Source organism: Protomyctophum parallelum, assembly GCF_964188405.1.
Source record: "Protomyctophum parallelum genome assembly, chromosome: 15".
Classification (NCBI taxonomy): Eukaryota; Metazoa; Chordata; class Actinopteri; order Myctophiformes; family Myctophidae; genus Protomyctophum; species Protomyctophum parallelum.
Window position 1 is genome coordinate 25,817,712 of NC_139710.1, and position 23,239 is coordinate 25,840,950.

The 23,239-nt window shown below is 42.2% G+C and overlaps 3 protein-coding genes across 4 annotated transcripts in view; 1 reads left to right on the forward strand and 2 right to left on the reverse strand.

The window, feature by feature from the left end:
* Window positions 1-111: 111 nt before the first annotated feature.
* On the reverse strand, window positions 112-7,461 carry LOC310872377 (alpha-1-antitrypsin-like protein CM55-ST). The gene is made up of 7 exons (XM_083784189.1): window positions 7,336-7,461; window positions 6,413-6,551; window positions 5,471-6,019; window positions 4,585-4,661; window positions 3,714-3,907; window positions 3,203-3,347; window positions 112-2,299 (listed from the first exon to the last, which is right to left on the reverse strand). Exons 2-7 carry the CDS (start codon window positions 6,543-6,545, stop codon window positions 2,114-2,116), a joined length of 1,284 nt encoding a protein of 427 aa, XP_083640315.1. The 5' UTR covers window positions 6,546-6,551; window positions 7,336-7,461; the 3' UTR covers window positions 112-2,113.
* A 6,305-nt stretch (window positions 7,462-13,766) lies between these two features.
* On the forward strand, window positions 13,767-15,344 carry LOC310871760 (UDP-glucuronosyltransferase 2C1-like; the record flags this gene model as incomplete). The annotated part of the gene is made up of 1 exon (XM_083783398.1): window positions 13,767-15,344. The coding sequence occupies one exon, from the start codon at window positions 13,767-13,769 to the stop codon at window positions 15,342-15,344; it is 1,578 nt and encodes a 525-aa protein (XP_083639524.1).
* Window positions 15,345-19,970: 4,626 nt separating this feature from the next.
* Window positions 19,971-23,239, reverse strand: part of skic3 (SKI3 subunit of superkiller complex) — a 38,733-nt gene continuing 35,464 nt past the window's right edge. Inside the window, exons 40-41 of one of the 2 annotated variants that reach the window (XM_083783697.1) lie at window positions 22,604-22,724; window positions 19,971-20,612 (exon numbers count right to left, since the gene is read on the reverse strand). In XM_083783697.1, the coding sequence (XP_083639823.1) occupies window positions 20,538-20,612; window positions 22,604-22,724 (196 nt within the window). In that variant the 3' untranslated portion in view covers window positions 19,971-20,537. Of the gene's footprint in view, window positions 20,613-22,603; window positions 22,734-23,239 lie in introns of both variants that reach the window. The other variant, XM_083783696.1, reaches the window with a different exon arrangement.

A 23,239-nucleotide genomic window follows, 5' to 3' on the forward strand; every position in this document is an offset into this window, starting at 1 on the left:
TTGGAAACATAATACTCAAGTAAAGTACAAATAGGCTACCTCAGTACAGTAAAGCAAGACTGTAGTTTTTTGATTGATTGAAATATTTATTAACAGTTTGCAGAATTACAGTACATTTCAAGCACAAACTCAATACAAAGACTGTTAACTGTGAGTGGACGACCCAATTATAAGCATTACACTTGTTTACAAGAGGGTCCACCATGTTCAATTCATCAAAACATTTAGAGACGTACAAATAGACACTTCTATATAGACAAAGAACAGAACAGGAATTCATCATAAAGGATGTAAAAAGGGAAAAGAAAGGGGGGGGATTCAGATTTTACGGGGGCCAGTTTCGAATTGCAGCCGTCCGTAGGTGCCCTTTGAGAGCGGTTTTGAAGGAGTCAAGGGATTCGCATGTCTTAATGATTGTTGATAGGGCGTTCCACATTTTGGTGGCATAGGAGCGAAAATAATTTAGTCCCTTGTTTGTGCCGAATCTGGGCTGTAGGCTACATGGTTCGTTGCACTCCCTCTGGTGTTGTGGGTGTGGACTTCGTTAACATTAAGGAAGTATCTAGACAGGTACATGGGTATCTTGGTGGTGTATCGAATCTTGTGGACCAGACCCATTGCAAGATGCTGTACTCTGTCGTCGACCCTAAGCCATTCCAGCCTGTCAAAGTGGGCAGGGGTGAGGTGGGTTCGGGGGGTGAGGCCAACCAGTTTGTTTTGGGAAGTCTGGAGCCTAGTTTTAAGGGCCTTTGAGGTGCTGTACCAGGAGGTGCATGCATAGTCAAAGAAACCTTGTTCGAGGGCTCCTGTTAAGGTCTCCAAGGTGTTTTTGTTGACCAGTGAGGAGATCCTGTAAACTTTGTAAAGGAATCTTGTTCTTTGGTTGATTACGTTGGTGGCCATTTTATCACCGGAAAGATTAGCCTCCAGGATGGAACCTAGGTAGGTAATTTCATATTTACGTGTGATAGCATTGTCACCCACTCTAACCAAGAAGCCATTTGCCTTGCTGAGATTACTATTAGATCCAGTACTTAACTTGAGTACATATACTTACTGTAGTTACTTTACACCACTGAGTAGACAATCCTGCTTCAGGCAGATAAACCTGCAGGCTAAAGATAATGAGCCTGGTTATGCTGGCTGCACTTTGACTTGTCAATACTTGCTGCTCTAGCCTCTGTAGCCTATTTATTCTGTGTAGACGTTCTGGTCCAAAATGTTAACCTTTGAGTGGAAAAATAATGTATTTCTTAAAAAAAAAAACACACAATAGGCTATGCCCCAAAGTTTACATTTTTGACTGTAGGCCTATAGGCCTAGCCCTAGCTATATTATATTACCATCACTTCTTTACCCAAATCCAGCTCAAGTGGAGTAAGGATACGATGGTTTTTGACCAGTGATGCATAGAGTTGATGGGATCTTCATGAACTGGAAGAGGAAACCTTGTAGGCTACTTTGCGCAATGTGTGTCAATGTGAATATGTTGTGCAGCTCCATTTCATTTGGGTCACACTTTACTTGTCTTGAGCGTAATTCATACACAAATGCTTAATGACAGATTAATGATGAACTCACACGTTAAATTAATCTTTAATTCATCATTGGGCGGCATCCATTCATTTATGTTTGAAGATTAATTTATTTCCTATCCTACTAGTGGGAGTGTATTCCAGTGTTACTGCTCTATGTATTACATGAAAACACTTTTCCCGATTTTTTGATTTTTTTGTGAAACCCCTTCTCAATGCAAAACACGCGCTAGCTCGTTTATCAGATATTTCCACTATTTGTTGTTAACATGTAAAGTAACATATTGTTTACCGTAAATGAATGCCCTACTTGATCATGCCACAAGCTCGAAACACAGCATGAAAGTGTCGTGTTTAAAAAAAAAAAGAATCCTGAAAAGTAACAAACAGTTCTTGACACACAACAGAGACGATATGGTATACGCACATTTTGTGGCTTTTACTGGTCTGCAAATTACTTTACATTCAAACTACTCAGCAAGCCAAGAACTACACATATAAACACTATTAGATGTCAGGGTTACATCGGTCAACATCTGTGCTTGCCTTGAATGACTGAGAACATACAGTTTGACTCATCAGAGGTTTGGATTGACGATCTTTCCCATGAACAGGATGTTGTGAGAGGAGTCGGCGATGAGAACCATGAAGGGACGATCGAAGCTCAGTTGCGGGGGGAAAGAATGCAGCACGTTGCCGACGCGTGTGACCGCAGCCGCAGTGGTTCCGGTCTCGTCTACGTCCAGTGTGACTTGGTGCACAACCTGCACATAAACAATCAATGATTAGATCAGTGATTCTCACAATTAAAAAATGTTATGTTGTACTTTGTCTGACTGTCTGCAGTTGCACAATGTATAGCGTCGCTGTCGGGCGTAAACCTCCTATCTACGTATTTCAACATTTTTTTCTTCTTTAATAAATCAATGCTATTGGACACCCGTCTGTGTGTGGGTTTCACAAATATTGAGCAAATGAAAAGTATTTGTTTCTGACTAAACCTCCTAACTCCATTGGATCCTCAAATTGTCGGTCAAACCTCCTAACTCCACCCCTCAATGACAGTAACAGGCACCTGTCATTGTTCTGTAGTGCAATGGTTCTCAAAGTGAGGTCTGGGGACCCCCAGGGGTCCTTGGAGGGTTCCAGGGGGGTCCCCAGCAAAATGAGGAACAGTTTAAACGTGTGTAAGTTTTTATGGGGTCCTTGGCTCAAAATCTTTTAAAATAGGGGTTCACAGCTAAATATATCATCAATTTGGGGGTACATGACATGAATACATTGCTGTAGTAGTGCACATAGTCCATGAGTGAATCTGGCAGTAATCCGAGAATAGAACGCAACATATGGCTTGGTTGAGCAGTCTGATGGCTACTGGACTGATGGACTGTCTCTGTCCTTTTATTTGTTGTGACATAATAAGGGCCGATTCATACTCCTATTTTAGAGCCGAATAAAAGTCGGTTCGGCACTGTAGAGCCTACAATTTGACGTCATTTGAGGTTCGGGGGGGGGCGGGTACCGTCCTAAAGTCGGCTCTTCGGTGCTACTGAAAATTTCTGACGAGCCGAAATCATTTCGGCACTACAGCGCCGAAACAGCGGTAAAATAGGAGTATGAATCGGCCCTAAGACAGTCAGACCCTCATCCATTGTGGCAGCTCTTACCTCTGACACAAACACATCCTCTGCAATGCCACTGAAATTTGCTGCAGCACCAAACATGTCTGTCATTCCCATCTGATGCAGCACACCGTTCAGGTTTACATTAGTCTTGATGGAAAACTTGGGAACCGATATATAGTATTCCTCACTGCAAAGGAAAAAAACAATACACTTAAGACTATGGGAAAATAATTGACTCATCTCTGACAATGCAATTGTCATTACTTGGCACAGAAAGTAATATTCTAACAGCGATTTTGGGTCTCCTGAACAGTGCTATATAAATGACATGGGTTATTATTATAATTATTATTCGTTTCAATTTAAAGTAATAAAGTAACATGTAATATGATGACATTCTGAAAGTAATCATTTTGGGCATGTCAAGTTTTCAGAGGTCACTCGCAAAACACATTGTGAGCTTGCAGATTGGCTATTTTTGAAAAATAAATAAATAAACGAAATAAATTGCAAACAGGGTACGTATGCTTTTTTTTCAAATGCAATGTCAAACCTTCTCATCCCATTGAGCCATTTGGTGTAGTGCCGGGGGCAGATGTGCTCCTCCAGTTGAGCCAAATTTGCGTAAGGCATCAGCAGCAGCATGAAGTAGGAGTTTTGGAAGGGTAGACGGAGGACATGGGTGTTGATAGACCTGTCATAATACTGATCAAACCAGGCCAGCCTGTTCATCATCTGGACACGAACCTGCAACATCAAAGGAAGTAAGCAAAGTTCTTTGTTTACCCAGGGAAGTGGACTAAGCTCGAGATGCTTGTTTACAGCCACACCCTGCTCATAGAACATTTCATGGTAGGGGTTCAATGCCTTGCTCAAGGGCACTTCAGCGGTGGTAATTTTAACGTGCCGGTCCGGGGATTCAAACTGGCGACCTTCCGGTATCAAGACCGCTCCGCAAACCGTTGCCCATGTGAACCACTTAGAAGAGCCGTCGTGAGCTTGTAGAACTATTCACTTTTCTTTTTAAATATAAAAAAAGGCAAAGAGGTTTAGGGATAACGGGGTAAGGCACTGACAAAAATAGGTCCCACCACGGTGGCCAAAGATTAAGAAACTCAGATTTGCTTTGAAAGTGCTGGCTAGGTGACTCAAAGCTGTTGCACGTTGTGAGCTTGTTAGATCTACCTCGCTGTTCCAAACACGAGGATCCGTGGAAAAAGGACCTCACGTCTCACTCTGCCCGAGCGAGTCAGCGTCTCGTCGGAACTCCGTGAGGACGGGAAAGTGGCTAACTTTATTTGCTACCATGGTATGCAGGTTTGTATTCTCTCAAAGTTTATGTTTTGTTGCGTGGCTCTGTTCGTTCAGATCGGAGGCAAACCAATAAAAAGACAGTCAGTAAGATAGTATGGACTATGGAGTACCTTGGTTTCGGTTTGCTCATCCACGATAAAATCCTCCTCCCGAGTTTTTTTGGGGTTAAATTGAGTCTTCCATTTTCCTGTTTGACAGAAAACAATAGAAACAACGATGACTATATTGAGAGACGTAACTGAAATCAGGGAAGGTGACTGTAGCAGGGGTCATCAATATGTCTGTACACGGACAAACATGTCTGTGGCGAGACCCAATTGCTATTACTATGTTCTAATAAGAGTCCACTATTGATTGTCAATTGTCATGTTTTACTTTTATTTGCAAGGACCACCGTAACTCTGAGGTGTGTACATGCTGATGGCTTGCCGCTGAATTGTGTAATTTAGTTCAGCATTTTAACTGCTGAACTAAATTACAGAATTCAGCTGTGTTATTTTTGAATAATGACCACTGAACTCTATACCAGATCATTGTCTAATCAAAGCACGTGCTCATGTGTGCTCGAGTGTTGCCACATCCAACATGGCAGCTATGTAAACAAAAGTAATGTAATGTAATAAATTGTCAATAATGTTTTTGAAAGCAGATTTGAAGTGAGAAATAGGCAATGCAGTAACTGAAAATTAATGGAATACTTTCATTACTGCAATGAAATCCTTTCCTTTTATTATTACTTTTGGGTCAATTGATTAATTTATTTCAGTAGCCGTGTAAGAAGTGGGATAATCAATGGGGCACGGGTCATAATTGAGAAATAAACCCCTTCAGGGTGATTAGAGCTCTACGCTATCACATGTCCTGTCGGATACATTTCTCAATAATGACAATAATTGATTATCGCAGGCATAACACTAATTTAATTTGTTAATTTCTGTCTGGTATATGAAATTATTCAAAAAATGTAAGAATGGAATGACAACTCAGAGATCTCACCTTTGTAGTATACGTAACTAATGAGATACATGAGGGTGTCAGGATCCATGTTTTCCACTAGTTGGTCTATCTTGCCGTGGGTCTTCTCCCCCACATACTTGTTGATGGTAGCAGCACTCTCTGTGGAATTGTTAAAGTCCACAGTCTTCCCGTCCGCCAGGTAGGACTGCCTGAGATCATCCAGGAACTCAGGCTGTGGCTTGAACTTATTGTCCACAAACACTGCAGTTCCTGCACTGATGTCTTCTGATGAGGTCTTGGTCAGAAGTCCATGGAAGGCCTGGTTTACGTCAGCCTGGTTCAGCAAGGAGCTGTTGAAGCCCAGACCACTGAAGAGCTGCTGGTGGGTTTGGCCCCGGGCCCCTACAGACAAGGCTGCCAGGGCCAGGCTGACACTGGAGGGCGAGAAGAAGATGTTCTTGCCTTGGTTGTCCGTCTGAGCGGCCAGTTTTCTGTACAGGTTGAAGGCAAAACCTTTGTTTGCAGATGTCACCATGGAGAAGTTGTTTGCAGCGTGGTCTGCACTGTTATCTTCATGACCTGAAGGTGCTGGGTTCGATATGTGAAAAAAAAACAGGAAAAAAGGGGGGATATTTTCTTAAGCACTTAAACCCTACACTTCTTCCAACACTTTAGCTTGTACTGTAGATCTATTTCTGCACATTTTAATGTGGCTAGCATCGTAACAGGTACATAAATTTTATCAAACATATCAGTCTACATTAGATAGACAGACAGACAGATAGACAGATAGACAGATAGATAGATAGATAGATAGATAGATAGATAGATAGATAGATAGATAGATAGATAGATAGATAGATAGATAGATAGATAGATAGATAGAGTTAGTTAGTTAGTTACCGGTAGTTAGTTAGTATGACCAGAAGGAGGGATAAGACATGTCTCCACCGGCCAAATCCAACTCTGGTCAGCTGTTACCTTTTTGTTCATAATTTGTCAAGACAGATTTTTGCTTAAGGGTTCCCAGATCCTCGTGTCCTTTATGGTCATATCCTGTACCCAGACATACCAGCGCGGACAGAATCCACACCACCACGGCTCCTTGCATCATGATGAACTAAGATACAGGTTCAAAAGGTTCCAATCAGTCAATAGTTCACTCACTGTGTGTTAACTAAACAATCCTATCAATCTAGGCTAGCACTTCTATGTTTGGAAGTGTTGTAGTCCATTCTCAATTAAAATATGAAGTAGAATGACTGCAACTACACCATGTTTCCAATGGTCGATAGATTAGATTTTTCTTTAATGGGACAATGTAAACGGACAGAAGTGGTTAAGCATTCTATTTCGATCATTCAGAAGTTACATCTTAAATTGAGGATTCCAGTGTCAACACCGGCCAAGTATCACAAAACTGAAACAGGTAAAATGATTATAGTTCATTGTGGCAGGATCACTGAACAAATAAGTTATGGCTGTGAGTCAATTATCTCTAGCGAACACCACTGTATTATTTATGACGAATTATAAATTAGCCTAAAGTTTGTTATTTATTCATTTCCATGCACTCATATTTACATTAAATCTAATAACTCATACATTTTATGTCATTACGGGGTCTGGCCAAGAGGGGGCACAAGTACGCCAGGCTTATAAACATATTTACTTAAAATATCGCAAAAGATTATACTAGCACAGATTATCTTATATTTACAGCACAATATAGCACAAATCCAGCACTAAAGAATGACACCAATGACCAATGATATATGTTTGCATCATATGGGGTGCTAACTTCACTGTAGAAGTCGCAACGCAACCTGCAACTACGCATATTTACAGTCACACATACGTGTACAGTAGCCTATTACATTACTATTATTATTGTTACTACTCACCTTCCTAACGTAAAGACACCAGCTAGCTCGTCCTCACCGACAGAGACTGACTCGTGCTGAGAGACAGACAAAGGAAGGAGAGAGATGTCCCCTGCTTTTAGCATAGCGATCAGATCAATGGCGCTGGCTCCCCCCACTCACTGAGTGGACAGAAGGGGGGTCAGGCTACGAGAATCTAAATGTTTGGGCCAAGTAGGACTATAGTAAATCATTAAAAAAAAGAACGCTATAAAATTGTGTAAAAAAAAAAAAAAACATATTTTTTTTACATATCGAATGCCCCCGCCCCCCTGTAAAAAATAGCCAAACTCGCTAAAACGAAAGAAAGCAGCAAATGAAAAAATAACACTCACCAATTACTTTCTCTAATAACAACCTAAAACATAGGCTATGCACCTCGGTTGAAAATTTAAATTATCAATTAGGCCTACTGCAATGTATCCGGAAATCGAAATGTAGCCTAAGTATTGGCATTATAAACTTAAAGTGCCATATAGAAAAAGTATCCTACTCGATCATTATGCAAACTACAAAGTAGGCTAACCAATAAAAAAAAATTGGGGTATGAAGTTGGCTGGAAGTAAAAGTATTGGAAATTGGAAACATATACTCAAGTAAAGTACAAATAGGCTACCTCAGTACAGTAATGCAAGATTCTAGTTTTTTGATTGATTGATTGAAATATTTATTAACAGTTTGCAGAATTAGTTTCAGAGTTTCAGATTTTACAGAGGCCAGTTTCGAATTGCAGCCATCCGTAGGTGCCCTTTGAGAGCGGTTTTGAAGGAGTCAAGGGATTCACATGTCTTAATGACTGTTGGTAGGGCGTTCCACATTTTGGTTAACCTGACACTGCCAGATGAGGGCGGTATTGGGTAACCATGTTCCCCAACACAGCACTCATCTGGGATCTCTCAGGCAGTTGAGCTGACAAAAATCCGTTCCGTACCGGACCAATCAGCGTGAGCTAAGGGCGGGATATGTGCGAAACCGGATGTGAACCTATATAGACACGTCAATATGATTGGTTGTGTTTGCACGCCCACACGGTGATAGACAGACGGTCCCATCCAATCATCTACCAAGTATCTTGAAAAAAAGGAACAGCCCCGTCATCGAATTTGCTTCCGTGATCCCAGATCCCAATAAGCTGTGAAACAAATTTGTGTAGCAAGCTTCTTGGATCTGGCAGCGTCAGGTTACATTTTGGTGGCATATAGGAGCGAAAATAATTTAGTCCCTTGTTTGTGCCGAATCTGGGTTGTACATGGTTTGTTGCACTCCCTCTGGTGTTGTGGGTGTGGACTTCGTTAACATTAAGGAAGTATCTAGACAGGTACATGGGTATCTTGGTGGTGTATCGAATCTTGTGGACCAGACCCATTGCAAGATGCTGTACTCTGTCGTCGACCCTAAGCCATTCCAGCCTGTCAAAGTAGGCAGGGGTGAGGTGGGTTCGGGGGGTGAGGCCAAGTAGGAGCCTGACCAGTTTGTTTTGGGAAGTCTGGAGCCTAGTTTTAAGGGCCTTTGAGGTGCTGTGGTACCAGGAGGTGCATGCATAGTCAAAGAAACCTTGTACGAGGGCTCCTGTTAAGGTCTCCAAGGTGTTTTTGTTGACCAGTGAGGAGATCCTGTAAACTAAAGGAATCTTGTTCTTTGGTTGATTACGTTGGTGGCCATTTTATCACCGGAAAGATTAGCCTCCAGGATGGAACCTAGGTAGGTAATTTCATATTTACGTGTGATAGCATTGTCACCCACTCTAACCAAGAAGCCATTTGCCTTGCTGAGATTACTATTAGATCCAGTACTTAACTTGAGTACATATACTTACTGTAGTTACTTTACACCACTGAGTAGACAATCCTGCCTCAGCTGCTTCAGGCAGATAAACCTGCAGGCTAAAGATAATGAGCCTGGTTATCCCTGCACTTTGACTTGTCAATACTTGCTGCTCTAGCCTCTGGCCTATTTATTCTGTGTAGACGTTCTGGTCCAAAATGTTAACCTTTGAGTGGAAAAATAATGTATTTCTTTTAAAAAAACAACACAGGCTATGCCCCAAAGTTGGCATTTTTGACTGTAGGCCTATAGGCCTAGCCCTAGCTATATATTATATTACCATCACTTCTTTACCCAAATCCAGCTCAAGTGGAGTAAGGATACGATGGTTTTTGACCAGTGATGCATAGAGTTGATGGGATCTTCATGAACTGGAAGAGGAAACCTTGTAGGCTACTTTGCGCAATGTGTGTCAATGTGAATATGGTGTGCAGCTCCATTTCATTTGGGTCACACTTTACTTGTCTTGAGCGTGCAAATTCATACACATAAATGCTTAATGACAGATTAATGATGAACTCACACGTACTTTAATTCATCATTGGGCGGTGGAGCAGGGGTATAGTGGCCGGATGGAAACCACAAGGTTGCCAGTTCGAACATGGGCTCCCCCAGAGTTAGTGGTGCTATATAAATGCACCATTTATCATGAACTCTTTATTAATAGTCTCTGTCTATGCACAATAACTGTAATTGTCCCAGCAATGGGATTTTCTATTTCTATTTTTCTATTCTATTTTATTACTTACCTTTCGGAAAATGTATATGTGAACATTATAGGTATGTTATTTGGGTACATATGGTAAATGCATGGTGATATAGTGCCATCTACTGTGCTCTGGTTTTGTGGTCTGTCTGGTTCAAGGGCAGGTTGAATTAGGCTCACCTGCTCTGATTACCTCATTTCGTTCACCTGTTGGGTCTTGGGCATGTTAAGAGCAGAACAAACAGAGCAGAGCTCTCATGTCAGAGTCTCCACAAAAGATATTAAGAAAGATAACAAAGATAAGAAGAAAGAAAATGATAGAAACAACTTAACTGAACTCCTAATTAATCTGTGCAGAAGGCGCATACGGTATGTTCCCAGTGTTTTGTTTGTTTCTGTAAAAGTTTAATTGTTTGTTTACATTTCATTGTGTTTGTGTATATATCATTGTGTTTCTTTATAATAATACGGACATCAGGATTAGCTGACAAGAACATTCATATTTCATTGTATTTAAAAGTATATTATGTTTTTGTTACAGTTTTTCACGGTTGCCACTTGGGAAAAATAAAAAGCCCTAAGTGAGATCAGTTGGAACGGTGTCTTATTTCTGTCACGGATGAAGAGGGTTAGGAGCAGTTATAATAACCCTTCCTACTTCCGGGCCCCTTCTCCCTATATACTTCCTTCACAGGTGTTACCAATGATACTAATTAAGGCAGCCGTTTCATTTAGTGTACAACACTACAGTTGTTCTCAAACGTTTTAATTCAAAGGACCCCCATAACTCTGACACTGTACAAATGGTACATTTTTACACTCAGTTATAAACCCATACGGGGCCATTTGGACTTTGAGTTGAGACCATAGACTGTAAAAAATATGGACAAAGCGTTCCCCGGGTCTAACATGGACGTAAAATGAAGCCTGTTATTCCTGCACTGTAAGTCGCCATCTTTCTAGATCCGTTTGGGCCCAGCTGGCCATTGGCTGGCTCCGTTTGGGCCCAGCTGGCCATTGGCTGCCCAGACAACGAGGCGGGACTTCCCCCCCTTCTTCTCCGTTGGTTTTTATTTTGACTCGAGTGGGTGGGGACTCCCGATCATAGACTGTAACGGTAGCCACGCCCCTCAGAACATATGCGACTTTATGGTCATTTATTTTATAAATGGGACCATAATTTTCCAAAAAGAATATTATGACATTAGAAATGAGACTTTAAACTAGTGACTGGAAGCAGAAAGTATTCATGACCATGTTTATTAAGGTAATACAGTCTAGGTGAAGTTGGGCCCAAATACATGGACTTCTATGGGGCTATGGGTTTTTTTGGGTCCAGTGATAGCGCCACAACAGGCCATTATATGAACTTTCAGGAGTTTCAGGCTTCACAAAATATCTGTCTGACTGCCCCCCTGGTTGAGACCCACTGGTGTACTACACCAGGTGTAGCAGAGTGTTTCCAGTGAGCCAACATGCATAATAGCAGCACCCTGATACTGTTTGACCAGAATGGAACAGAGCCTTCATATCATCGGTAAGTTGGTAACACCTACTCCTCTCCTCCTTACTCCTACCCGCCTATGAGCACTCATCCTCGGCATAGGAGTGGAACCATGGAATGACATCCTTATTCCTTAACTAATGATATAGTCTCTGTCGGCTGGAAACCATACATTATGAACAAAACAATAAAAATAAATAGCAAAGGTAGCAGATCTACAAGCTCTAAACACTGCTACTGTTGATGCTTTTGTGTGAGGATGCGGTACAATCAAGTAGTAGGGCGTGTGTAGCTGTCATCGGAATTAAAAGTTATTTATTTATTTAACAAAGGGAGTCTTACCAACGCGCCTCAAGCCTGGAACGTGATGAACAAGGACACTTATTATTAATTCATCATGTATTTTGTTTTGGTCAATTTCATGTTTCTACTTTAATCTTTTTGTTTTACTGTGTGTAGCCAGCTGGAATTGAGCCTTTGGGGCCACCGTAGACTGGCTGCCCTGCCACTTCCTTGTCAATCAGTGTTGACTATTTAAAGGCCCTGCAGTCTAACAAACACAGGTTTCTTGGTGTTGGCTGTGGGTCCTGAGATCATGTCTTAATTGTCTCCACCAGGCCGAAGGCATGGGGCGAGAGTATGTTTTGCACTCCGTCCGTCCGTGTGTCCGTCCGTCCGTGTGTGTGTCCGTGAGCAGCTAATCTCCGGCACCGTTAACCCGGTCGATGCCAAATTTTGCACACACACTCCCTGGATGCCAACGATGAACCTCTGCCCCAAAATTTCCAGAACGGCCTGTTATAGCGCCACCAGGAGGCCGCTTTGTGCAAAACAAGTTTTTGCACAGTACACCTACAGATTTTGTCCAAACATCGCAAATTGGTACAGAGTCTCTCTAGAGCCATTCAACGAAACGGGTCTTTCAGATTTCTCAGACTACATCCTGATTGGTTAAGATTGGCTTCCAAAGTGCACAGGAGTGCTCAGTTTCAAACAAAATGCTGCAAATCATGAACACATCGTGTGATTTCCATGAAATTGTGCACGCACATTCCCACTAGTTTACTTTTGTTGCCCTTTTATCCAACCACCAGATGAAGGCAAGCTGCAATGTCCTACATTCCTATCCTGGTGGAGACCTGTGCCCAGAAGGGCACTTTTTCTAGTTGTGTTTTATCTGTCCCTGCCTTGTGTGAGTTCATGTGCCTGGAAGCGATGAGCTCATGTGCCAGAGGGGCCGATGTGAATGAACACAGACTCAAATAGGTATATACATCATATCAAATTGTTGTTGCAATGATTTATTTGTTTAACTTCATAGTGTACTGTTTTGTTTTCACTTCCTTATAGATGTCACCACTGCTGTTTTGTTTTGTTTGTTTAGACTGATTTTAGTGTTTGGTTTTATTTAATGGAGCCATTTCCTCTTGTTGTTTTCCTGCATGCTGTGTGGTTCAGTGCGTGTGTTTAGTTTAGTTCTTAGTTTTTTAAGATATTGTTCGCATTTTACTGCATTATATATATGAAATAGGACATTGGTTAATAAATATTTGTTATTCCATACTGTTCTTAAAAGTAAATTCCTGTGTTTTGGAACTCTGTCTCAAGTCCTTGCATTTAACTTGCATTTGTTGGGGAACCCAGTTTACTGGTCTATTCATGTAATTCCTTGAACTATCTCAAGGTGGCGTAGTCATAACTATAAAAGTAAATCCTTTGCTACACTTGGTTACATGTGTATAGAGGTGATTTATCTTTCTAATAGTGACTAAGAGGTCATACTAATCTAAACGGCTGAAGCTGATCTGTTGGTGGTTTATTAGATCACTGTAAATTATTATCAGAGCTGGGGCAGAGGCAGTTCATTCTGAACAGAGCACTCCAGCGTGCTACAAGCATAGTGCATCGCTGTGTAAAAGAGATATGCTGTAAGAGTGAAGATACTGATTAAAGAAGATTTCCCCCCGATATTCCCCCAAAGTGGATGCGGCCAATGAGGTATATATTGTTACATTTGTTTGTATGTTTGTATTTTATGATTATTGTTCTCTGTGAGAATATTGTACTAAATGTATATGTTATGTTTTAGTTATCACAGCATTTGGCATTTACGCTAAATCATGTCTGTACAACATAAAGAACGCCTTGTGATCGTATCTATGTACTGGAGGGGACTACAGTGTTAATATACAGAAAATAATTAGATATGAGGTGTCTGCCCAACAGCGACGATATATTGGTTTTTATCCCACTCATGTTATCTAGCGTAAACTGAGTGTAAAGTGCAGTATTGGTTAATCAGTGATCCATTACAAAATGTTACTTATGTGCCATGATATGCAACCGCTCATCATCAACCAATAATCTGTCTCCCCAGAGATGGGCCAACTGACGCTTGTGGTGTTTGCTACACTTCTGTGTTCCACGGCGCTCGTGGACGGCGGAAAAGTACTGATATACTCTTTTGAGGGAAGCCTTTGGATCAACATGAAACCCATCATTGAAGAGCTGCACTCCAGAGGCCACGAGGTCACGGTGATAAGGCCATCAAACAGCTGGTACATCAAGCCAGACTCGCCTCACTACAACACCGTCACAATCAACGTCCAGGGCGGAGGGGACGAGGAATTGTTCGGAGAAATCATGACGAGGAACGTGAACGCGCGGCGGGACGGTTCCTCTGTTTGGGCTCGCATGGCAACGGAATGGGAACTGGTGAAAAGCTACCATGAGGTGGAGAAAGCCATGGTTCAGACAATGGAGATTCTTTTTGACGATAGGGAAATGATGAAGCGTTTGCAGGATGCGAAGTACGACGTGGTTTTGACGGACCCGCTGGGGTTGGGGGCGATGTTGGCCCATCGTCTCGGTCTTCCTCTGGTCTTCAGCGCCAGGTGGGCTGTCCAAGGGGAGGCACATTATCTCATCGCCCCCAGTCCCCTCTCCTATGTCCCGGTCCCAGATGCCCTCCTAACCGACAAGATGACATTTCCCCAAAGAATCAAAAATGCCCTTTTCTACATTCTTATGCGTATTGAATATGCATATATCGCAGACAGCCTCTACACAACGTTTGTTCACCGTTACTTCGGCCCTGATGTCCATTATACTGAGTTCTTCCAGGCGGCGGATATCTGGCTGATGAGAAGCGACTTCACCTTTGAATACCCTCGCCCCACGATGCCTAACGTCGTTTACATGCAAGGCTGGCAGTGCAAGCCCCCCGAGCCTCTCCCTCCACATCTGGAGGACTTTGTCCAGAGTTCCGGAGAACATGGGGTCATCATGATGACTCTGGGATCCTTCATTGGAAAGCTTCCCGAGGACATTACGGAGGTCATTGCGGCGGCTTTCGCCCAATTGCCGCAGAAGGTGATCTGGAGGCACACCGGGGAGAGACCATCGACCCTGGGGAACAACACGTTACTCGTTGACTGGTTGCCCCAGAAGGACCTCTTGGGCCACCCCAAGACTAGAGTGTTCGTGGCCCATGGGGGCACCAACGGAGTCCAGGAGGCCATCTACCACGGCGTTCCTTTGGTCGGTCTGCCTCTCTTTTTCGACCAAGTAGACAACATGCACAGGATGGAAGCAAAGGGCGTAGCCAAAGTAGTTGATATTAGCATAATAAACAAAGACAACTTCCTGGAAGCGCTCCAGGAGGTCCTTCACGAGCCCTCCTACACAGAGAACATGCAGAGGCTGTCGAAGCTGCACAGGGACCAGCCCACGAAACCTCTAGACCTGGCCATCTTCTGGATCGAGTTCGTCATGAGGCACAGGGGAGCGCCACACTTGAGGACGGAGTCGTACAAGATGTCCACGATTCAGTACCATTCACTCGATGTTATAGGCTTTCTGCTGGCAGCGGTTTTACTGGTATTGATTGTCTGTATTTCGGCAATGAGGTTTTTGTGGTGTAAAGTGTTGTGCAGGAGCAAAGTGAAAAGAGAATGATTCAAGTGTTGTAACATGTGTATGAGGGAATGATAACTAAGTGCATTGGTAGTAAACTACTTTTGGGAAAACAGAATCCAGAGGTTTTCATCTGGTGGTCCGCGAAGGTATTGCATGTGGTCCCTGACCATTCATTTAGGATCGCATAGAACACAAATGTTTGGTCTGTTACGGACCAATTAGTCTAGGGGTCTGCCGTGCCAGACAAAATACAACAGGGTTTTTCGAGTCCCAACATGCACTGTCATGCAGTGTTTTGAGACCACAACATGGAATGAGCGGGTTTGGCCGTATGGAATTTGGCTATACACTTCTAAAGTTACATTACTGTGACAGCGCAATGACTGCCATCCCATGCTGTCTGTAAAATAAAATGATAAATACATACAGAGATGCAATGACAGTTAATGACAGATATCTATCTATCTCTTATTTAATTAATAACATTAATTAAAAAAGTTCAACCCAACTTCCCAAGATCACCCGTTAACAATTCCCTCCCAATCAATTTGATCTATTATATCGCATTACCCACACTGCACATAATTTCCTGTTCATAAATTAGAACGGGTAAGGCCTGTAGGAAATTGAAGATTTGTTTTTATCGACCACTAGTTGGGAAATGACCTGGTGATGTATGATGACACTTCATTTATGTTGTCAGTTAAATGGTGAATGGTGCATTTACCATGCAAGGCACCAACCAGCACATCAGGAGCAATTGGGGTTCAGTGTCTTTCTCAAGGACACTTCGACACTAACTCTGGGGGAGCCCAGAGTTACTGAGAAGGTGGATGACGTCAAGAACTTCCACAGAAATGGGAGTTCGAATTTCAAGGGAAAGCGTACCGGATTGACTGTTTGAGTCTCAGGGCTGGAGCCAGGCTAGGTTGAGTCACCATTATGAGGAAATGCCCATAATAATGCAATTGCATGGGCAGGTTAAGAGAACAGAATAAGGGCAAACATAATAAGGAAAGGACTGAAGCAATTCAAGTTCAGTCAAAGGTTCGAAGGTCAATGTCAAGGTAATTTTCGATCCAAATTGTTAACAAAACTGCTAAATTGTTAATTTGCCTTGACTTTTATGTTGAACTTGCCATCAATAATACGTAACAAATAAACAACAAATAAGCTCAATAGTTGTATTATGTGGCCTCCCACTCTGTCTGCCAATCCTTGTCTGTTGTGGTGCTGATCATGCCCTGTTCACTCCTTTTTCCTCACACTCATGCACTCCATTCAACATTTTGGTTAATACATATGTGGTGTATTATGAATCATATAGCATATTCACCTGGTTAGTCATAATTGTACATATAACTTTAACTCTGTATTTATCCCTGATCTCACTCCAGTGTCTCACCAAAGTGACCGACTAGAACTGAAGGTCTACTCTGAAGGCTATCTGTAGGACAGGGTCTTGGCTTACGCTTACAGCAGCTGATAAAATACCTAGGCTATTGTTTTACTGTGCAAAGATGCTTTCAAAATAGACCACCAGGGGCTTTGGCCTTCCTGTTTGACTGATAAGTGACAGAGGAGCCACTGTCACAGTTGGGGGGTCTTTGATTAGCTATTTCCCCTGACACACACACACACACACACACACACACACACACACACACACACACACACACACACACACACACACACACACACACACACACACACACACACCTTATTGACCAATAGAAAATGCAAGCACCTTTGTTTGATGTTTGTGAGATAAAGCATGGGACACACAGGGACACACTGGGAGATTGGTTGGGACTGGGAGTGAGAGAACGGAGGAGACCATGATGGATAGGCTTGACCGGGCCTTAGTGTGCTATACTATGGAAAGATGACTTTGTTATGCTGGTAACCTGTTGTAACTATGGGAGGTGCCTTGTTTGAATAAATGATGGACTTTGCCTGGGAATCGCAGCTCATTTCGTGCTACATTAGGAAAATAATCCACGGACCCCCTGGAAAAGATACAACACATACAACCACGTTACACACACACTACACAAATATGTTTTAATACGAGCCCCCATTTTGTCATGAACCTGGCTCAGTGTTTAGACAAAAGAGGGATACACAGATATCTTAAACAGCTCACAACAAATGATCCCGGCGGTTTGACTTAGCATTTGAAAATGCAAAGAATTCTGCCGCCGAATAAATTATCTTTTTGCAGAAACAGATTGATTGACCACAATTTGTATATTTTTGGAACACAATTCTTATATGAGACGATTCTAAGATGACCCAATGCTATTCTCCATAGAGAAATATACTTCCGTGACCCAGGGGATGAATGAGTGACGTCAGGACTTCAGCTACTGTATATAACTGGTATATTGTGCTACCTTCTTCAATTGTATAAATGAGAGACTTGTTGAACCATCTCTTCGACGTAAAGCAAGTGAAAGACGGGCAGAGCCATGCAGACAGATCATCATTGGAGGTGATGAGATCAAATTTTTAGAGTTTAATTAAAATTAAAATAGATAACTATCTACATGTTATGTCATTGGTTGATCAATATCTGTAGATTTTTCCCAATCCGGCATTTATATGTCTATAGAACACTTATGCCATATAACAATAGTAAGATATCCAAAATCACAGACGATATCCAGTCTAATATCATGATATGGATATAATATTGATACTATGGATGTCCCAATCACGTTTGTTCCCAATCCGATTCTGATCATGAAAATGGCGTGATCGGTCTCTATTTCCGATCACGTGAACTAGGGACAACCCTAGTTACTGTCATATGTTTTGTATTGTAATGTCTTTTAAAATTAGGAATATGTTCAATGTGAGAGGACCTCAATGGAAATAAGTCCCTGGACTTTATTGTGTAATCTTCAAAATGCTGTAGCCATGTGGTTTTTGAATGCTTTTCAGTGAAATATTTTTCAGCACACAACAGGGTTTAAATCAGGCATTTCGACACCATCATGGCCGTCCAAAATACATTTAAGTTGTCTAAATCAACAGTAGATTTAGTCGACTAAAACTTTAGTCGACTAAAACATTTCAGATGACTAAAATATGACGAAATATGACTGAGGATCCAAATCACAGAAACAATGACCTGAAAGGTCAATCACTCTTTTGTACAACAATTCAATTATCAAACAGAATGAATTCATGATTAAAGAATTTCATTTGATCAGGATTCAATTCTCAAACATGATTTTCATGAAATAATAAATTCTCATATGGGTTATGCGACCGTTCCGGTTACCAGAGAAAGCGACAAAGGCTACTTGTTAATCTGCCAGCACTAATGCCTGAGTTTATTCAACAACATTGTTGTTTTCTTAGGGATATGGTGTACAGGGTCGTTACAGGCTGAGGATGCTTTAGATACTCTACAGTCGACAACAACCAAGGGCGTTTACGCTATGTACCACGGCACCACAGTCGACGTCGCACGCCTCATCATCGCCAATGACTTTCAGCAGTCAGAAGATGGCATGCTGGGACGTGGATAAGGCTGCGTGTTACCTTAGTATATATGAATACTAAGAGACGGCACCCAGAGGAAACCCTGAGGCGAAATGGACAGTGGCCGAATTCGGTATTGCAGCGTGGACCCAAACACATGAACACGCTGGTCCGTTGACTATCATTGTGCACGTTCACGACGGCAGCACATCCGTGCGCATTCGTGCACGTTCAACGGCAGCGTGTTCATGTGTTTGGGGCAAATCCATCCTAGAATGCACTCTGTTCTTACACCGAAGGAGGAGTGAAATCGCCTCATGCGCTTTTGAGCAACTTAATGCAAGTGGATGGATGGAAGGAGAACTCTGATATACCATCTCTATTCATATATACTCTAAGCGTGTTACCCACTAGGTGGTGACGACTGTGACCGTGTGATTCTAAAGCCGAGCGTATGCGTTGGCCGGGTCAAACGCATTGACAGTAAAAACCACGACTTGCAGAAAAGCTGGCACGATCATGGGTACAAGTACAACACAGCTTGGGTGCCCCCCCAACTATGGTGTGGTGCCATCAGGCAGGATGGAGGACTGCGTGTTTGACCCCAAGCGAGTGAAGGTCATAGGAATCGCTCAGGCACCCAACCCCGCTCTACAGGAGTCTCTCGAAAAACTGATCAGAGATCAGATGCGTTGGGGCGCCCGCTGGCTATGGAAACACTTGTTTTAATGTATGTAGTTTGTTATGTTTTTTTGCTCCCAATCCGACTCTGATCATTTGACTATTGAATGGTGCAAGCGCTCCAATGACAGATTTTATTTTATGTAATGTGTTCTTAACACAGATATACTTACAACAAATCAGATACTAGCCTACACACTCACGACACGTTAGAAGCTTGTAGATCAGCTATTTTTGGCGAATATTCCCTCCACAATAGGGATGCTGTGGTTCAAGTGGTTAAACGTAAAGTATTAACTTATTTTCAATCTGTCATAATGGAAACGGATATTCTCTGAAGTTTTTCCTGACATTCTGTATTTTAGGGGAAATATTTACAGCGTATATGACATAAATGTAAGGTGCAACAATGTAATTCAGGCGTGTCATGGATGAAAATGTTATTTACAGGGGTGCCCCGAGCCAAAAATGTTTGAGAACCACTGCTTTAGATGAAACATAACTGCTTTTATTGAGTTTTGGCTGTGGACATTTTTAATGGCAAAAAAAGAAAAGAAAAACACCATCCCTTCTTATGTACTGTACTGCAAATAAACAATAAAATGCTGTCAAAATCAATATTGGATATTATTTTGTATCATTAGCAGTCCTGTAGTAGTTGATGTGGTCCCATGAACTCCACTGTTCTATAAACCACCTCTAACTCTTCATTCATGTAAACATCTGAAATGATTCAGACATTTGATGAATGGAAGGAGCATTGCAAGAATGATTGAGACAAATATTGCATGATGTTTTAAATTCACATTGCAGCATGCTGGGTATTAAACAAATATCAATACATTAACCACAGATTTCTAACTATGTATGGAGTGTACAAATGTAACAAATAGCCCCTTGGGGCCTTGGGGGCTATGGATCCATTTGGTAACAGTTGTACACTCTGAGATGAACGAACACAAGAGTGTACTAGTACCATACAGTAGTGTATAATACATTTTACGGTGATGGATACAGATGGCGTTTCACGTGGTGTTGGGTCTGTACAGTGGCTGAGCTTCAGGACGAGGTAAGCAGCGAATTAAACTCCAGCAGCCTTTGGTCTTTCTTCATTTTGGCGTGCTCCAAAAGAGTCTGCGGGACAAAAGACAGTTAGTCTGTTTACTATAATACTAGCCTCGATACACAGGCTTTCATTTCGTCTGCGCGAAAGATGAAAGCCTGGAAAAAGCCGTGGGCTGAACCAGTCTAAAAGTGGGAGTCAACCCTTCCGGGTGGGCGTCGCTCTAAATGATGTGACGTAGCGCTGCACTAGGGGGGAGAGGAGGGGCCGGGGGTGACGGACAGATCGATGAGATCCAATCAGGGTGCGCGTTTTTCTGAGGCGCGACCCTCCCATCTAGGCCAGAAATGTCTCTGCTTAGGTCAGGCTAACTATAATACCGGTATAGATCGTACAGACGCCATTGGTCATTTTCTAGTCATAATGGACTGTGAGTTAATTTCTTCACATTATGTGAACATATAGGCCCTTACCTCTTCCACCATAGGAAGAATGGCTGGAGAAGGATTGGATGATTCACAGTCAGATGGCCAAGTAGCTCCTCAGATATTTTACTTTATCGTAATGTAGAAATGCAGTTTTTGAGCACTGGACCCCTTCCAAAGGTTTAACTGAAGTACCTCCTATGATTAAAGGTTTTGCATATATTATATATAATATATGCAAAACCTTTAACCTGCGATTCATTATTTGTTTTATTCATATTATGAACAGTTGATCGTAGTGATTCAGCAGATTTGAACTATTGATTGATTGATTGAAATATTTATTAACAGTTTGTAGAATTTACAGTACATTTTAAGCACAAACTCAATACAAAGACTGTCAACTGTGAGTGGACGACCCAATTAAGCATTACACTTGTTTACAACAGGGTCCACATTGTTCAATTCATCAAAACATTTAAAGACATACAACCATTTAGAGACATACAAATAGACATTTCTATGTAGCTAAAGAACAGAACAGGAATTCATCATATGGGAAGCAAAAAAGGGAAAATATACAAGCACTGGGAAAATATACAATATACAGTGAGGGAAATGGGGTGGGGGGGTGGGGGGGATTCAGATTTTACAGAGGCCAGTTTCGAATTGCAGCCATCCGTAGGTGCCCTTTGAGAGCGGTTTTGAAGGAGTCAAGGGATTCACATGTCTTAATGACTGTTGGTAGGGCGTTCCACATTTTGGTGGCATAGGAGCGAAAATAATTTAGTCCCTTGTTTGTGCCGAATCTGGGTTGTACATGGTTTGTTGCACTCCCTCTGGTGTTGTGGGTGTGGACTTCGTTTACATTAAGGAAGTATTTAGACAGGTACATGGGTATCTTGGTGGTGTATCGAATCTTGTGGACCAGACCCATTGCAAGATGCTGTACTCTGTCGACGACCCTAAGCCATCCCAGCCTGTCAAAGTGGGCAGGGGTGAGGTGGGTTCGGGGGGTGAGGCCAAGTAGGAGCCTGACCAGTTTGTTTTGGGAGGTCTGGAGCCTTGTTTTAAGGGCCTTTGAGGTGCTGTGGTACCAAGAGGTGGATGCATAGTCAAAGAAACCTTGTACGAGGGCTCCTGTTAAGGTCTTCAAGGTGTTTTTGCTGACCAGTGAGGAGATCCTGTAAAGGAATCTTGTTCTTTGATTGACTTTTTTGATTACGTTGGTGGCCATTTTATCACCGGAAAGATTAGCCTCCAGGATGGAACCTAGGTAGGTAATTTGATCTTTTCGTGTGATAATATTGTCACCCACTCTAACCAAGAAGCCATCTGCCTTGCTGAGTTTACTATTTGATCTGAACTATAAACACCTTCCGGTTCCATCCGGTGTTTCTGGTTAAAATCAGTTGCTGAGCCTATTAAATCGATCTATAAGAAACTGATCAAGACAGTTACAGAGATGTATTATTAAGGCCCCCCGTTAGAAGTGAATCTGAATAGCTTGTTGAATCACTTGATCTCGGGCCCAGGAAAACGAACTGTCTTGTCTAATTACATGATTAGTAATATGAGTTTCTATATACTACAGTGAAGTGCCAGCTGTGTACGTATAGGGCGGGTAGGCTACTCACCTCCAGCAGCTCCTGGTCATCCTTGGCATGGAGGTGTCTGAGGAGGTACCACGCGGCCACCTGGCCCACTGACCCGGGGCAGTCCTGGGAGGACTTGTACACCAGCCGCTCCAGCAGACGCCTGGTGTCCCTGCATGGGGGAACGCCCACACCCCATGGAACTGTTATATCTCTGCTGTCTGGAGGAAACCTCCCAACTCCAAAATGTTTTTTCCATTTTTCAGGAAATGAAAAGCAAAACAAAAAGTTACGAGGTTTTTGTCGAAGCGCTTTTTAATACTTCACTGGTTCACTGTTTTTTTTAAACCAACACAAAGATGTAAGGGTGTTCAATAGCATTGATATATCATTGATTGATAGGGTGCTCAATAGCATTGATTTACGGAAAAAATAAAAATAAAGAAAATCTCAAAAATGTTGTGTTTTCCGGACAGCAACGAATACTAGTTATAGTGCAGCGGTGTCAAACTTGCAGCCCGCTGGCATTTGGCAAAAAAGAAGAGCTTGTACAATTCCATTCATTTATGCCCGGTGCAGCCGCCTGCCCAGCGCAACACGGTCAAAAACAATAGGAAGTGTTGATCAAATAAAATACATTACCGGTTAGCAGTTACATTGCATTGTCTGGTTCTCGCT